The 17,269-nt window shown below is 39.9% G+C and overlaps 2 protein-coding genes across 2 annotated transcripts; both read right to left on the reverse strand.

Moving 5' to 3' along the window:
• Positions 1–1,891: 1,891 nt before the first annotated feature.
• opn9 (opsin 9) lies at positions 1,892–8,898 on the reverse strand (the record flags this gene model as incomplete). Its single annotated transcript, XM_083917806.1, has 7 exons — positions 1,892–2,518; positions 3,076–3,156; positions 4,806–4,920; positions 5,063–5,201; positions 6,482–6,621; positions 6,768–6,918; positions 8,790–8,898. The coding sequence occupies 7 exons, from the start codon at positions 8,896–8,898 to the stop codon at positions 1,892–1,894; spliced, it is 1,362 nt and encodes a 453-aa protein (XP_083773932.1).
• Positions 8,899–11,173: 2,275 nt separating this feature from the next.
• gapdh (glyceraldehyde-3-phosphate dehydrogenase) lies at positions 11,174–16,201 on the reverse strand. The gene is made up of 12 exons (XM_083918636.1): positions 16,105–16,201; positions 15,393–15,438; positions 14,075–14,174; positions 13,758–13,864; positions 13,542–13,632; positions 13,314–13,429; positions 13,032–13,113; positions 12,728–12,879; positions 12,537–12,615; positions 11,840–11,923; positions 11,658–11,755; positions 11,174–11,563 (listed from the first exon to the last, which is right to left on the reverse strand). The coding sequence occupies exons 2-12, from the start codon at positions 15,413–15,415 to the stop codon at positions 11,494–11,496; spliced, it is 1,002 nt and encodes a 333-aa protein (XP_083774762.1). The 5' UTR covers positions 15,416–15,438; positions 16,105–16,201; the 3' UTR covers positions 11,174–11,493.
• Positions 16,202–17,269: the final 1,068 nt, after the last annotated feature.

The following is a 17,269-nucleotide window of genomic DNA, read 5'->3' on the forward strand; positions in this document are numbered from 1 at the left end:
GTCCGCGGAAAAAAACAACCGTCCAAAGCGACTCCAGTGGGCTGCGAGCAGGGACACAAGATGCGGCAACACCGGAGCTGCGCATCGGTGGGATGTTTTGCAAAAATAAACGTTAACTAAATGGAGAAAATGACGCAGAGCGTGAATGTTTAACAGCGAAATCCAGTGTCACCGCGTCACTGAAGTTCTGGCAACAAGCTGTGACCGCAGACGGGAGCAGGTGCTGCGGGATTGGAAGAGACCGGCTACCGTAAATACGCGACTAGAGCGGCGCTGAGAAAGTCACTTGGTGGTTTTCTGTGGGATGCAACTCTCAACAAGTAATAATTCAGATTTGGATAAAACTGGGAGTCAAACACGGGTGATAAAGTAATAATAATAATAATAATAATAATAATAATAATAATAATAATAATCATAATAATCATAATAATCATAATAATCATAATAACCACACATAATTTAAATAATACATACTAATAATAAATAATGATCATTAATAAGAAATAATAATAATACATACATACATACATACATACATACATACATACATACATACATACATAATAATAATATATACATACTACTACTAATAATAAATAATAATTATCATTAATAATAGTATTAGTAATAATTGATATTAATGATAATATAATAATAATAATAAAGTAATGATAGCCTAAATAAATGCAAAGGTAATAAAACCCACCAACCAGCACTTCTAAAGCTTACTGATTATTACATTATATCTCGTATTTTAATCTCTACATAAACCAACGACTTGCTGTTTTAATAATAATAATAATAATAACAATGGTGATAATAATAATAATAATACAAATAACAATATATTTTTTGCTTTATAATAAATAATTACAATAACTTCACTATAATGTTCACCAACTGGGTTCACTTTACAGTGTGCAATACTAGCTCAGGTGAATTTCAATCTCAATGTGCATTAGTAATAGTAATATTTTCCTCTGTGCCTTAGTGGGATTTGAAAATATTTAAAAAATACTGTATATATTTTTTTCCCCCTGTGTTTATACTGTTCATATTTTTTCCATATTTTCTACAATTTATTGTTTCTTATTGATGCTTCTTTTATGTTTACCATCCACTTTGCTGCTGTAAAAAGGACATTTCCTCTTTTTGGGACTAATAAAGGAATATCTTATCTTATCTTAGTGTTTTTCAAGATACTCTAAGACACTTTACATAAAATAAAATAAATAAAAATATAAAGCAACACTGGTTGCCTAGCAATGCTTATCTAACTTCTATGCTAGGAAGCTAAAACAAAAGCGAATCTCCCAAAAATAAATTCCTCATTGTTGTTCATAAATGTTCTTCAAGTTTGAAATTAAATTTGGTTTATTAAAATTACGACGTAGCAAAACTGGGACCAGGCGTATTTAGGTAAGGGCGCAGAGGAGAGGACTGTGGAGGGTTAATGCTGCGTTTGGGGTCCCCTAGCAGGAGAATCTGGCAACCACATCCAAAAAACAGGCTAGTGACAAGTAGTTTTAAAATATTTTTTATAAATGACAAGAAAACAAGGAGAAAGCCAACTGTTTTTGGCATCAATTTAAAAAAAATCATAGTCATAATGGTTTTAAGTTGCTCAGAACGCTAGAATGTGTATTTTACTCATCTATCTATATATCTATCTATCTATCTATCTATCTATCTGTCTATATATCTATCTATTTATATATCTATCTATATATCTATATATCTATCTATCTATCTATCTCTATATATATCTATATATATATATATATATATATATCTGTCTATATATCTATCTATTTATATATCTATCTATATATCTATATATCTATCTATCTATCTATCTCTATATATATCTATATATCTATATATCTATCTATCTGTCTATCAGACAGTGCTGGATGTGGACCCTCTCCGATCTCTCCATGTCGGCTGTCTGCTGATGCTGCTGTGTCTCTCCGTGTTGCCTTGAGTGTCCAAGGAGTCTAATGCTCTCCTTCCTCCTCTGCATTCGCCTCCGCTCTGCCTTCTCTTGGCCAAACACCATCACGTAGACATCATCCCTGAATTCCCTGCTCATGATCTGGTAGATTAAAGGGTTGATCATGCTGTGGGACTTGGCAAACAATGCAGGGATTAAAGTGACTACAGGTGGGAGCCATGAGAACGGCCGGGGGCCCCTGGTCACAGATTCATCTTCTTTGTCCAGGGTGGACCTGAGCATGGTGTCACTCAGGCCGCTAATGGAGGCTGAGTTCATGTCGTCCACATCGCTCCACTTGCTCTCAGGATTGTAGTAGATTAGTCTGTAATCTTCTGTAGTGGTCCAATTGAGCAAAGAGGGCACATTTGGAGCTTTTTGAGAGCTTGAGGACATGGACTCCTCCACCACCATCTTTAAAGACGCCTCTTGGTCATCTCTGGGAATGAGTGCAGAGATCAGAGACACAGTGGCATAGGGCATCCAGGCCAGAAGGAAGGTGATACACACAACAGCAGCCATCTGAAATAAACATACAGCTTTGTTTACCCTGCAGGGTGTATTAAGGAATCTGAAAATGAGGCAAGGATGGATTACTGAAAGGGCCTACCAGGCACATTCCCAGGGGCCCATAAAGTAAAAAATGTTACTGAATAAAAACACAAAATGATCACAAAGAGATGCTAAATGAAAGTACACAAAACTACCAAAAATGACGACACAGAGACAGAACATGACTACAGGGATGCAAAACAACCACGAAGAGATGCATAATAACTGAAAGTAGACAAAACGACTCCATAGAGACAAAAATGACTCCAAAGACACGTAAATTGTCTAAAAATAGATTCAAAACCACCACAAACAGATGCAAAATGCAAGACAATTACAGAGACATGCAAAACAACTAAAAATTGATGTAAAATGACCACGCAGAGACCCAAAATGACTATAAAACGGCTAAAAGTAGACTTTTGAATTTGTGCGCTTGTTCCTACGTAGACAGAGTGGGCGGGCTCTTACAGGTCTGTGCCCAGGGCCCCATTGTCTCATCATCCGTCCATGCTCATAGTGTTTACCTTTGTAAGTCTCAGGTCTTTGCTAATGTGACGAACAGAGGAGGATGATATAGATGCCAGAGTGCGATTGGATCTGTAGACCTGGAAACAGAAGCCACAGTTAATGCTGCTATTTGGAGAAGGACAACATCAAAAACAGGATCGGCAACTCCCCCATCTTTTAATTTAACCATATGGCCTTAGTGTGGTTAAGTTATATAACACTTGCCGTTGTTAGACTTCATAGTCTACTAACGGCATATCCATCAGTGCTGAAAAACAAAGTGTTTGAATAGAATCGTGACCTTTAAATCAAGTCTAATCAAATTTGGATTTAGAGAATCCTGACACGTCTAATATAAAAATGTAAAGAATTTCTAATTTCAATTACATCTCATCTCATCTCATCTCATCTTCAACTGCTTATCCGGGGTCAGGTCGCGGGGCAGCAGCTTTAGCAGGGGACCCAAACTTCCCTTTCCCGGGCCACATTAACCAGCTCTAACTGGGGGATCCCGAGGCGTCCCCAGGCCAGTGTGGAGATATAATCTCTCCACCTAGTCCTGGGTCTTCCCCGAGGCCTCCTCCCAGCTGGACGTGCCTGGAACACCTCCCTTGGGAGGCGCCCAGGGGGCATCCTTACTAGATGCCCGAACCACCTCAACTTGCTTCTTTCAATTACAGCATCTTTTAAATTACTCATAGATAAGTTTTTGTAGCTTTCAGCCCATTCACTTCAGAGTTCCTGGCCCACGAGGGAGACTGATAATTTGATTTGACACAGTGCTTGTTAAGACCTGGACATGTGTCTGTGTATTAATAAACCTGTGAGTCTTTATACATGTTTGTAGTCCGGCTCGCCAGATGCACAGTGCTAAGATAAAGCATACTTTCGGTGTCCTCTCACGCATCGGATTTCAGGTCCCTCCCATTATCTTTGCTATCTATTTTTAGATCTATCTAAGGGCACAGTCGGCTTAACACCGCCCAAGAGGATTGTGATTGGTTTAAAGAAATACAAACAAGCCAAAGTATTTTCCCCCATACTCCACGGCTATGTGGAGAGGAGGTCTGACAATGCGAGACTAACGTGCATGCAACCAAATCTGTGTGGTTTCTCATCCACGATTGAACAGCCGCTGAAATGAGCGTCCACTAATCCAGAATCACTAACACTATGCACTTTATATTCCTGTGTGAGCTGTTATTCTACTCTGAGTGACTGTGATTTGATATGTCGGCTCATGTTTGTCTATCGTTGAAACAAAAATCAGAAACTGTTAATCTGAGGCATTCAGGTTGGAACTGGGACAGTTAAATCAGCTTGTGTTTACTTTATAGCCACGCTCTATTGCATTAACACATATATTAACTTGTGTCTTTAGCTACAAAAGGGAGAAAAAGCTTTTGCCTTTACTGTGATGTGTTTGGATAAAGCCCCCGCAGGTCAATATTTCTTTGTAACTCCAAGAGGCTTAGCATGGACACTGAGCTTCTGGGTCAATATAGATATAATTTGTCTTTTTTGTTGTTGTTGCTTTGCTTTGTTTGGTAAGCCCTGCTGTCTCCCAGTGCGCGTAGTGGTATATACTGTACATCGCTGTCCGCCACAGTGTCTTTTTCAATACTATCAATAGGGGGTGTCGAAGTTTCAATTTGCATGTTTTGTTTGCATGGATTTTAAATGATTGACTAACACATCTGAACGAAAATAATTACAGAATAAAGATGAAGACAGCAGTTGTCCTCACCGTCAGCAGGATGGCCAAATATGAAGCTACAATGGCGAGTGTAGGAAATCCAAAGCAGAATACCAGGATGAGGAGAATATATATTCTGTCATTTAGAGACGATCTCATGCTCCACCTTGAAACAGTGATACAAACAGACTGTTTATTAACACTCACATGTTTGTCTGCAAATGCATGAAGAAAACAAATAAGAGACATCTGCAGACTTGTTTGTGCACGTAAACAATAGAGGATTGAGAGATTAAACCCAAGATTACCAGTTAATGGTGCAGCTGGTCCCATAAGGTTCTGGTCCATAACTTCCAAAGCCAAAAGCAGGCAGCAAGGCCCAGAACAATGTGTAAACCCACACCAGGGCTATGGACCGAGACACATGGTGCTTCTCGATCCATTGACCTAGAGGGGCAAGAAGCATAAAACCATTCAATGAACTTTGGGTGACTAATAATGTTAATGTGTAATTGTGGGCCCTCAGCCTCATGGGAAGTCTTGACCTTTACCTTTACCATTTTGTCGAAACATCAGCAGGTTTAATTAACCTTTAGAGTAACCAATCAATCAATGAATGGCTTTTAAATCAATAACTCTTCAAATTAGGGATGTACTATATGGATGTTATATAATAAGCTAAGTTCATAACCTGTAATTTAAGCGCACCTGAGGGTAAGAGAGGCTTAAAGTGATCAAAGATGGATGATTTAATATTCCATAACTCAGCCTCTGACCTAATCCAATCCAACTGATTATTTTGTCTAAAAAAGTAAGTCCACATAAAAAAAACTTCATAAACGATTTTGCCCATGAATTCAAATTAAAAGCTTTGACACAATCTGTCAAATCAGACGTGTCATTGTGTACTCAACACGTGATTATTGGCCAGAAAATAATCTTTAAAGGTGCATATCTTAAAGTTTATTTGCTTTTGTGTAGATTATGTAGATTATGTAGATTATAAGCTCTCAGAATAATAGATATAAATATAAATTAGTAGCCAATCTGTATCTTGCAACCAAGAGGAGGGTCTGTGTGGCAAGTAGCAATGGTGGAAAGTCACTAAGTACATTTACTCATGTTCGGTACTCAAGTGAGGTATTTGTACTTTACTTGAGTAATTCCATTTTAATCTACTTTATACTTCTACTCCACTACATTTCATTAGAAATATTGTACTTTTTACTCCACTACATTTATTGGGGTACTTAAGTAACTACTTACTTTACAGATTCAGATTATTAACACAAGATATTATCAACAAATCCAATAAGATATATTGTTATAGATTAAGTTACACAACAGTATATAAAGTAAATCAGCCCCACCTTTACTAGCTGCTACATTAAAGTGTTATTTACATTAATCTATTAATAATTATAATATCATATCTAATATTCTGAAATGGGCCATTCTGCATAATGAGTACTTTTACTTTTTGTACTTTAAGTACATTTTGATGGTAATCATTTTGTACTTTTACTTAAGTAACATCTTGAAGCAGGACTTTTACTTGTATCAGAGTATTTCTACATGTGGGTATTACTACTTTCACTAAGGTAAAAGCTCTGATTACTTCTTCCACCGCTGAAAGTAAAGTTTATTAAGGAAGAGTCAAGTAGATTTAGAGTGCAGTCACAACTGTGTGGATTGTAGTCTACACATTAGGAAGATCTCAGACTTGCCATATTTTAAGCAGCAGATCTTCAGGCAGCGTTCCAGAGAAATGAGACAGGTGGTGAGTAGAGAGCCGATGCCAAACACAAAGCCTTGAATGCCGTACCAAAGGCACCCGGTCTCCCCAAACACCCAAGCATGACACAGGCTGAAAGAGGGGGAGAAGGGCTTTAGTCTCTTGGCTTACTGGATCAGCACCTTCTGTCTCTTGCAAATGTTGATTATACTCACAGTGACATCCCCCCTGATTCATGCTTTTAGCTACTTATTGGTTGATAACAAAGTATTCTGTACCTGGAAATGATGAAACATGGCCCTCCCAAGATGCAGAAGCCAAAATCACACAAGGCCAGGTTGATGGTCATGAGCTCTGGAGGTCTGAGCCTCTTTCGTTTCCTATAATAGACTAACAACGCCATGCCATTCCCCAGCACCGATGCAACACCTGGAGAAAGAGAAGTAGTGAGGAAAAGACAGTGACTAAACTTTGCTCTTCCAATCATAGAAATACCCGTTGTGTATGATTACAGAGCAGAGGGCATCCGAGTGGATCAATGCACAGTTATTAATCTTTTTTCCTCTTTCTAATACACACTAAACCAACCGCTCTGCAGCCGCCTGAACATTCACACTGACTGCTCCACCGAAAAAACCAATCAACCCAGACACAGCCCAAATAAACACTTTTGATGTCTGTTTATCTGTGGCTTCATGGATTTGTTGAGCGAACCAAACAATAAAAGTAATGATTCCGAGCTGAAGAGGTTTTTGTACAAGCGTTTTGATTTCAGACTGCCTGAAATGTCTGTTTTTTGAGACAATGTGTCTAGTTTTGTCTTTTGTGATGAAGACTGAACAAATATGAAAACGTCATCCCCCTGAACGAGAAAGTCACGAGTCAGTCACATGAAACACATTTTTAGTTTCCCCGATACCGTCATAGTTTGATACATTTGAAGTATTTCTGTCTTTTACAGTATGCAATTGCAATGGTATGATCATTTAGTTTTCAATTTACACCAATGTTCCCTTTAAATTGTCCCTTTAAGTAGGTTTAAAAGAGACAACTCATGCTCTTTTTCAGGTTCATACTTGTATTTTGGGTTTCTAGTACTTGTTTACATGCTTTTATGTTCAAAAACACTTTATTTTTTCTCATATTTTATGTCTAAATGCTCTCTTTTAGCGCCTGTCTTTTTAAAAAAATAAGTTATTTTCCACTCAATCTGAGGTACACTCATTTATATATTCTGTGTTTGCTTGTTGCAGCATTTCATTTGAGCTATATTACATTTATTGAAACAAATATTTGTGTCATCACTTTATATGTAATCTGGTATATTTGGTTGTTTTTTATATACTTAGGAACTTGACTAGAATTTAATGTAAATTTCAGCGTGTTTAAATGTCACGAACAGTTTGCAAATACAGACCTGCCAGAAACAAGAGCGATAACCTCTTCTCACAAAAATGAACCATTAACACAAAGATAACAGTGTCCTCTGAAAGTGCTCATTTGTGCACGCAACTGAAATGTCCTTTGGTAGATGTGTTTTCGGGGCTTGTCTAAGCACAAATCTGAAGACATTTTCAAAATGGGTCAAACCATTGTTTGCTGGAAAAGTCAGTTTTTTCCTCGTCATTCTATATTTAGTCTTTGGACACATGATGGATGGAAAATGGATGGACTTGTACTTTTATAGCACCTTTCCAGTTTTCTAACTACTCAAGGCGCTTTTACACTAGTGTCACATTCACACTAAATGTAGAGGCTACCTGCCCATCATCTAATCAAGATGCAATCATTCAAACCACTTCCACAGACCCATGTGCAGCACGGGGAGCAATTTGGGGTTCTGTGTCTTGACCAAGGACAGACATGCGGACCAAAGGAGCCTGGGATCAAATCTTCCGAATGGAGGACGACCCGCTCTACCTCTGAGCCACAGCCAATGGGGCTCTTGTTTTTGTTTTTTCTATGTATACACAGCAGTAGTTGTGCCTAAAGACTTAATATATTATTTTGAGTGTTAGATCTCTTTGAACGCATGACAAGCTGAATATCAAAGATATTTACACATATGCTATGAGAAACAGGTAATGTGGAAGACATTTAACAAACACAATGTTGAGAGCTTTTCTTAATTATTCAAAAATCCTCACTTTGACTATTGATAAAAATGTGATTTCAAGCATGATCTGAAAATGTGCCCAAAGTGTGTCCTTACCAGATTTCGAGACTTTAGACCAATTAGAACAAATGTTGTGGCGTTTTCTTTATCATACTAAATATTGTCTGTTTTAAACCATGCTTACCTGTGAAGGTAAGGAAGACAGCGACGGCCAGGTCTGCAGAGGGGGGCAGTTGTGAGAGGAACAGAGGGTGGATGGACGAGGGGACAAACCAGGAGCTTTTGTCTCCCATTGATGCACTGCACTGACCCACAGCAGCTACAGAGAGGAGGGGCAGCACCTGGAGCTTCAGAGAGACATTTTAATCAGCTTTTAATGTAAAAATACAAAAATAACAGTAGAGGAGAAGCTCGATTTAAACATCCAGCTTAAGAGAATAAGGAGTGTGTAAGGCAGCATAGTGTGAGACAGTAGGAGCTTTAAGTTTGAAAGTATTTTCACAAATTATACTTGTCACTGTCACTGCTCATTAACAATGTAGTGCATGTTAACAAAAAAAAAAAAAACACATTTCTTTCACCCCTCCTTGAGTTCAATATCAAAAATAACCCTTAAGATGTGTTTCTTCTGACATTACAAACAACATTAAAGTAAATGATGATGGCATGTTGACAATTGCATAGAAAATCATGTAAATTTATGCAGATCGAGAAGATCATGTAATGTCATCTCAACCCCGCTGGCTGACAGATCCTCTATGGTTGCAGCATAATTTTTTCTTTAAATCTGACATTTCTTTCAATATTATAGTTTTCCATATTTCAGGGTTATCCCAGGGAATGTGTCACACCATCAGAGGGGTGTCTGTTTATGTAGAAGAATGCAAGTTACTTTAAGTATCTTTAAATGACTAAATATAATGAATAGTGTTAGCTGACCCTGCATAATAAACAGTGACAGGAAAAAAAAACAAGTTCTCTCTCCTCAATTATTATAAATTTATGCCCAACAGGCTCTGAGTCTCGTGAGCGTCACATGAACACTATGACAGGACAAAGGGGACAGTGATAAAACAGAACAGAGGTTTCCTGAAATAATCGCAATTTATCCAAAAGCTTTGTCTTTACTCTTTTCGTCCCTAATCTCTCCATCAGCAACACATTAAAGACACAGAAACAAGCGTCAACGCTCACCTTCCTCTTGTCTGGTTGTCAGGCTCTTCCTCTCGTCTTTTACGGCAAAGATTGTCTCTTATATTTTAATATCATCCCAATCTGAAACCTCTTTCTGTAAATCCATGTGACATTTCTCTGGAGAGCTGGAGAGAAAATTTGCTGTTGACTATCTGGCTTAGAAATCAGACTGGGAAACAGTGTGAGAGAAACAGAGAGAGAGAGGGAGAGGGAGGGAGGGAGGGGTTATTTGAGTCTTTAAACTCTGTTCTCCTCTGATCGCCATCTACTAAAATCATTTTATTCCTAAGAATCATTTTGAATACCTCGCAATCATGTCTGTGAAATAAAATGCACACTGTTTGAGAGTAATTGGAGCCTCCACACACACTCAGTACCTATTGTCCGCTAAAGAGGTGACAGGGAAGAACTGTGGCTTTAATTTTGAAGATTAAAGTAAGAAAAGATGAGTAACCCAAAAAAAAACAAGATTCACGAATAAATGTGTGGTTCAGAGTGAACCATTTCAATAGTTGAACACACACACACACACACACACACTCATTTTAAATCCAGTAACAGTATGATCTGTGTTATGATAGAGGCTGTTCTCCTCTTGGAGGCGTTTTATTGAAGGAATTAATCACATTTATCCTGATCTGACAGAAATGAATGCATTTGCTGTAAAGCCATTAATAACTTCACACTTTGCCCAAAACCTGAAAGATGTTTAGTTGAATGGAAACATTTGAAATGAAAGCCATTAAACTCCATATACACTGTTCTTATTGAGCATATTCCCAATTGTATGCACATGGTGTTATATAAACAATAAATCCTACTTTTAAAGTCAACATGTGGAGCTCAGATCTTATTCTCGAGCAGCTCAGATGAGTGACTGATAGAGATGGTTCGGTATTTTGAGAAACTTGTTAAATTTGACATTTTGTTCTGAGCAAAATCACCTGCAGGCATAATTCATAAAAGCCTCCTATTGAACTTTTATAGTGGGCTTTTGTCTGGGTGTTAGCCAGGCTGCAGTACACTCTGGTATCTGACAGGACTAAAAGGCAGGGTTATTAGCGAGAGTAGATCGTTTTAAAAGGCAATGTAGTCGTGAAAAAAAAATTGATTTGAGCAGCAATGATCCCCCACAATTCCACCTAATAGAGAGGCAGTGCAATTAAGAGGTGTTGGTGTATTCCCACAAGGGAACGTGTTAGATAAGCCCCGTACAGTATGGATACACGGCTCTTGTAAGGGTTCGCTAAACCCACTGACCCACATAAGAATTCATCTGTTGATACCACGATTAATCCCAGTTGAGCACTTTTTGAGAAATATATATATATAAATTTGTTCTGCGCAGTGAGAAAAGAGAAAAGGATGACGTGATTCTCACAAACAGAGGACTTTATTTCACCACTGACTGCAGCACGTCAGCACTACAGACAGAGACTCTCACACCTTCACTCCATCTCACACAAGAACAGAACAGGGAATTTAACAAATACAAAAAAGTAATTGGTCACCAATTTTAAATCTTTTTCGTTTGCTCTCTGTGGGACCTTTCCTCAGGCATCTGATGAAAGGGTCGACTATTTGAGGTTACCGGGCAGAGTCACAGATAACACAATTTCTTATGTTTAACTCTGGTATCAGGAGAACGTGGGTGATGTGGCATAGTGCAGTGATGAGCGATCGGCTGGTTCGGTTTACTCCTTGGCAGCCATATGCGCCATCAGGTCGCAGACACGGTTGCTGTATGCGAACTCGTTGTCGTACCTGGTGAAGATGCAAGGAGAAAAAGAAAATTGTCAATAAGCATCACAGGAAATGAGATACTTGCATATGAAAGTAATCCATCCTGAAAGCGTACCATGTGACCAGCTTGACAAAGTGGTCGTTGAGGGCGATGCCAGCGCCAGCATCAAAGATGGAGGAGTGGGTGTCACCGTTGAAGTCTGTGGAGACGACCTGCAGGAGAGCGGAGAGAGAGGACGCCTTGTTAGCAAGAACACTTATTGACAAAGAGTTCAAAGAAGAGAGACGAGCACAAACCTGGTGCTCTGTGTATCCAAGAATGCCCTTCATGGGTCCCTCGGCTGCGGCCTTCACAACCTTCTTGATGTCGTCGTATTTGGCCTGTTACATTTTAAAACACCACAATCAATTTCTCAACACTTTCTGACTTCCTGTCTGTGACACTCGAGCCTATTGGTTCCAACTAAAGATCGATATTTTAATAAAGTACGGTGACACATGTATAAACAAGAGAAAACAACGGGTGATTTAACATCGACAGACATTAAATAGCAGCACGCATAAAGAGACAGGGATAGGGAATAGGTGCAAGATACAGATATGGCGCATACAGTCTTGTTTGGATGCGATGCCAAACATGGATGTACGTTTTTTTGGTAATATAAAATAGATAAACAAGTGTCACCTAGAGGTGTGTTTACAGGGGGTTTCCTAGGTAGACATTTAATTTATAAGAAAGGGGAATATATTTAAAGCAAATATTATTCAAACCGGAGTAAATGGTGCATTTGTTGGGGACTTTGATTAATACACATTATCTTTGCTTGTTAGTAGTTATGACAGAAGGATGGGGTGTGTGAGTATTATTAAATTCATTGCTTTTTTGGTCTTTTCATTGTATTTGAGGACAGTAAGAAAAACTAAAAATAACTTGCAGCACAATTCATTTGAATTTTTCAAATGTTATGAATGCTTCTAGTTTGTGGTCACTCACAGGTTTCTCCAGACGGACGGTCAGGTCAACCACGGACACATTGGGGGTGGGGACACGGAAGGCCATACCGGTCAGCTTGCTGTAAAATACAAAAACAGAGCAGGGGAGGTCACAAACTAAACTCAGCTGATTTAGGACAAGTCCTGTCCATACAATAACGTGAATAGTGCAACTCAGTTTCTGGCACTGACCCGTTGAGCTCGGGGATGACCTTGCCGACAGCTTTGGCTGCACCAGTGGAGGCGGGGATGATGTTCTGGCTGGCACCACGGCCATCCCTCCACAGCTTGCCGGAGGGACCATCCACGGTCTTCTGAGTGGCAGTGATGGCATGAACTGTGCTCTGGGGGATAAAGACACAGAGAACAGGATGAGTGAATATGGCTTAACCCCGACCCTAACTTTGTAAGGTCATGTTTGGGCAGTTCATAATCTGGTTTTAGGGGCTGCTTAGCATCTCTGCTAGATTGTTCCCAGGAGTGTATTAATCCTCACCATCAGGCCCTCAATAATGCCAAAGTTGTCATTGACAACCTTGGCCAGGGGGGCCAGGCAGTTGGTTGTGCAGGAAGCGTTGCTATGGAGAAGCAAAATAACAGCTTCAGTTAACAGAGGATTTTCAAAATAAAGGCGTCGGCTTAAAGCCTTTTTGTATGACAGAAGAATATTTTACAGATCAGAGGGAGATGAACAATAAGTGAAACACTTAATAATGCAATTTTTCACATTTAAAAAACACTTAAAAATACAAACAAACAGAAACTTCCTGGTTCTTACCTGACAACCTTGAGGGAGTTGTCGTACTTCTCGTGGTTGACGCCCATGACGAACATGGGAGCATCAGCACTGGGTGCAGAGATGATTACTCTCTTGGCACCACCCTTCAAGTGAGCCTGCAATGTTTTTGGAAATAAAACGTCATGTATGTCCTTTTTGGCCAACTGCACGTCACATGTCATCATTTATTGACATTGAAGGACTTTAGGAGAGGATTGCGATACGTACAGAGGCCTTCTCGATGGTGGTGAACACACCAGTGGACTCAACAACGTACTGGGCACCAGCATCACCCCATTTGATGTTGGCGGGGTCCCTCCTGAGGAAAAAAAAAACGTACAAAAGAAAAGTTAAGAGTCACAAAAAAAGCTTTCTGTTTTTTTTTGTTAATTTGTGTAACTGACTGAAATCTGTCTACATTAATAGTCTGGTTAGTGAACGCACTCGTGGAAGACTGTGATTTTATGCCCGTCGATGACCAGCTTGTCACCCTCAACCTTGACCTCGCCCTTGAAGCGTCCGTGGGTGGAGTCATACTTGAACATGTAGACCTAAGACGAAATGTGAGCGAGAGAGAAAGAGAAAAAAGGGAGACAGTTCCAGCCAAATTATGACAGAAGCAGAAACTCATCATTCTTGAATGATTCTCATCTCCCACATAACTTTCCAAGCTTGTAAAACTGAAAAAGCCATGACCTAAAGTTCACCTAAATTCACAAGATAGTTGGTGACAGCGTATATTTCAAACCCTCTTCACATACCATGTATTCCAGGTCAATAAAAGGGTCATTGATGGCCACAATCTCCACCTTCTTGGAGAGGAAGCCAGCACGGGTCACCAGACGACCAATGCGGCCAAATCTGAAAAGTGGACAGTGTAGTTGCTTAGTCTGGCCTCTAGATGGTGTTATGATACCATGAACCTCTGACCAAAGCCACTGGAGGATATGATCCTATTCATGTCTCAAATCACCGTGAAATGAAGCTCCAGTTGGTTTTGATGTCTAAATAATCAGTATGAAAAGTCAGTCACGAATATGTAAAAACTGGGTTTTTGACATTTACGTCAAGCAAAGCATGGCCTGCTTCACATTACTGTTGTAGCTGTTTCTCTGTGTGGGACACATAAGGTCCCCGGGAGACCTGAAACCACAGCCGAGGAAAGAGCAGGGTTCAGGAGGAGGGGCAGAGGGAGGGAGGTGTTGCACAGCTCTCACACTCTCCTCTCTGGGGGCTAAAGTCGAAATTAACCTCTAATGTGGTAATCCTGGTGACGGCAATGCACTTGTTTGATCAATGGCTGAGTTACTTTTTAACCGTGGGTCCAAAATCCTGGCACATATACACTCAGTGTCCTCAGACACTATGGGAGGAGGGGCAGAGAGATAACGAAACAGATAGGGAGGACTTTAACGTCACATAATGTATGTTCAATAACATTTAAGTTAAGCAGGTCCTCTTCTGCTTGCTTCAGACAGCAGAAAAACAATCCCCCGTTGAACGACCCTCGTTTCGAAGCCAACATTGTTATCTGCTGATGTGCCAAAGTCCAAAGATCAAGAAAAACATGAGAACAGCCAGGGGACTGCCCCTAGGTTGGTGCATCTGTGCATGTCCATTACTAAACATTTGTCTCTCAGCTGCTGTATGCCGTCTCTATTATTAATTAATCACAGAGAGAAAGCAGTTTGGCTCATTTAACCATTGAAAGACACGTTTGATAGTTATTCCTCCATACTGAGGGCCATAATTGCTGTGGATTTAGTATCAAATAACTAGTTGTATCTTCATAAAGATTTGATTTCAGCACTCAGACAGTCATTCACTCATGTCCAACTAGACGTTTGAGCATAATCGTCCCTTTTCCAGTAATGTGGTTACATTAACGTTGAGATACAGAGGCACAGAAAAAAAAAAAAATCCGGTTGAATGCTCCCTGTGTGCACAGATGAGAGGGGTGTGGCATTGTGATTTCACAGTGCAGTGAGCCTTTAAAAAGTATCAAAGTCGAGTGTGTGTTGCTTATTTGGTTACTTCTCTAAGGTGAGCGGACCAACAAAAAAAAAAAAGAGCTCTTACCCATTGATACCAACTTTCACCATTTTGCCTGGGTTGTCCTAGTCCTCTGGAAGGAGAAATGAGAGGAGAGAGCAGCAAGAGGAAAAATAGGGCACCTTGTTAAATATTGATGAAGAAATGTGTGATGCCATATATTTATGATGCCATGTATTAGCTTTCACTTGATGTGAGGGGGATAGTTTGTGAAGATTGTGTTTTGAGTTAAGCAAGGACTTTAAACATGCAAAAGTAGTCCACTGATAAGCTATCTGTGACTACAGTCCAAGTAAATGCCAATCTGCAGCCCCCACAAGTGTAGAAACTACTGAATGTGCACTGAAAAGCAATTTCACAGCCTCATAAATGAGCAAGAATTACATTTAAAAATAAGAGTATAAATCAAGGGTGTCCAACCCTTCTCCTGGAGAGCTACTGCACGTTAAAAGTTTCTTCATATTCTTACACACGAGTCTACCTATTATCAAACCCTCGACAAGCTTCAGCTGCTTGAGTACAAAGTAGTAGCTCAGCAGGAGCAGGGTTGCACACCCCTGGTATAAAGCAAAGTGAATGTTTGAATGTTATGACCACATTTACTTTCAAATTAAGTTCAATCAAGCCAATGCAGATTGTCCTCAGGTGACAAAAATCAAGTCCTGCAGCCTGTTGCTGAGGCCCTGCAGGTCCCAGACCCTCTCTGGCTGAAATCATTTACTCATTTAAAGGTATTTACCGTTTGTGAGATGCCTCAGTCTGTCTTGCGACTCCGGGTGTGAGTGGGGAAGAGCAAAGTCAAGCTGTGTGGTTTTATGAGTGACCACAGTTAAAGACACACCCCCTCAATGGTCCCCGGTCCTCGCCCCGCCCTCTCTGAATGTCAAGGTCGTATGTCTGCACATAGGTATGCAAGTTGGCCTCTGCAACTTCATTTCATGCGAGTTAAAAAAATCATAGTCATTTCTGCTGCTAGTTGCAGGTCTAAAGATAAGAAATATGGTGTTTAGATGGACATTATTTTAGCAAAAGTTACTATATCATAAAGCCTTTCTTGTGTTTTCACCTTCCTCATCCTGCATAGATACACAGATATTAAAGATAGTGTATTGAAAAAAGAGAGGGGGCCCTAACTGACCTTCTCAGTAGACACAGACACGACAAGGGATCAAATCTCTGTCTCCCTGACTGTGACATTTAATGTCCAAAGACCACGACCCCTCACTTTCAGACTCCTCTCCATCTCCTCAGCAGGAGTCAAAAGTTCAGAGTCTTGGTTAGTTAACACGAACACATGATCATTACGCATGTGCAGAGGAGTCAACGACTAACACAATATAAACGCTAACAAGGCATTGAATAAAAAGACAGTTTCTTTTATCTGAATAAAAGTGCTGCACTTGAAGTCTTGGCAACGTGTCTCTTTATGCTGCAAAATTAAATGTCTTATTCATCGTGCACAGGATATGACACGGCCCAGACATGTCAGAGTATATTTTGACTCTTTTGTATAGCAGCAGAGTTGGCATTTGAAAAGAAAGCGCTGCAGATGAAGATATAAAATGCTAAATTGGATTATTATGAATGTCAGAAAGCCATTCAAGTTGAATCCTGTTGGAAAAATCCCCCTGGCTGCATACTGAGGCCTCGACAGTGGACAATCCTGACTGTGAATTGAAACCTTACCCATGGCTTGGCATCTTGTCGCCACAGCTGGGCCATGAACATGCAACACGTTACATAAGTGGAACAAAGACTTTCAGTGACATATATTTTCTGCCTCAGCATGTGGTGCTATCATAACATGTCGTTCAGGATGTTAGCAAACATATAGCTCTGCACCAAAACTGGATATTGCTGGTGTGTTTTTAATGGCTGCGGTCCAGTTGTCCGGGCATAGCTGA

Source organism: Echiichthys vipera (genome assembly GCF_963691815.1).
Source record: "Echiichthys vipera genome assembly, chromosome: 8".
Lineage (NCBI taxonomy): Eukaryota > Metazoa > Chordata > Actinopteri > Perciformes > Trachinidae > Echiichthys > Echiichthys vipera.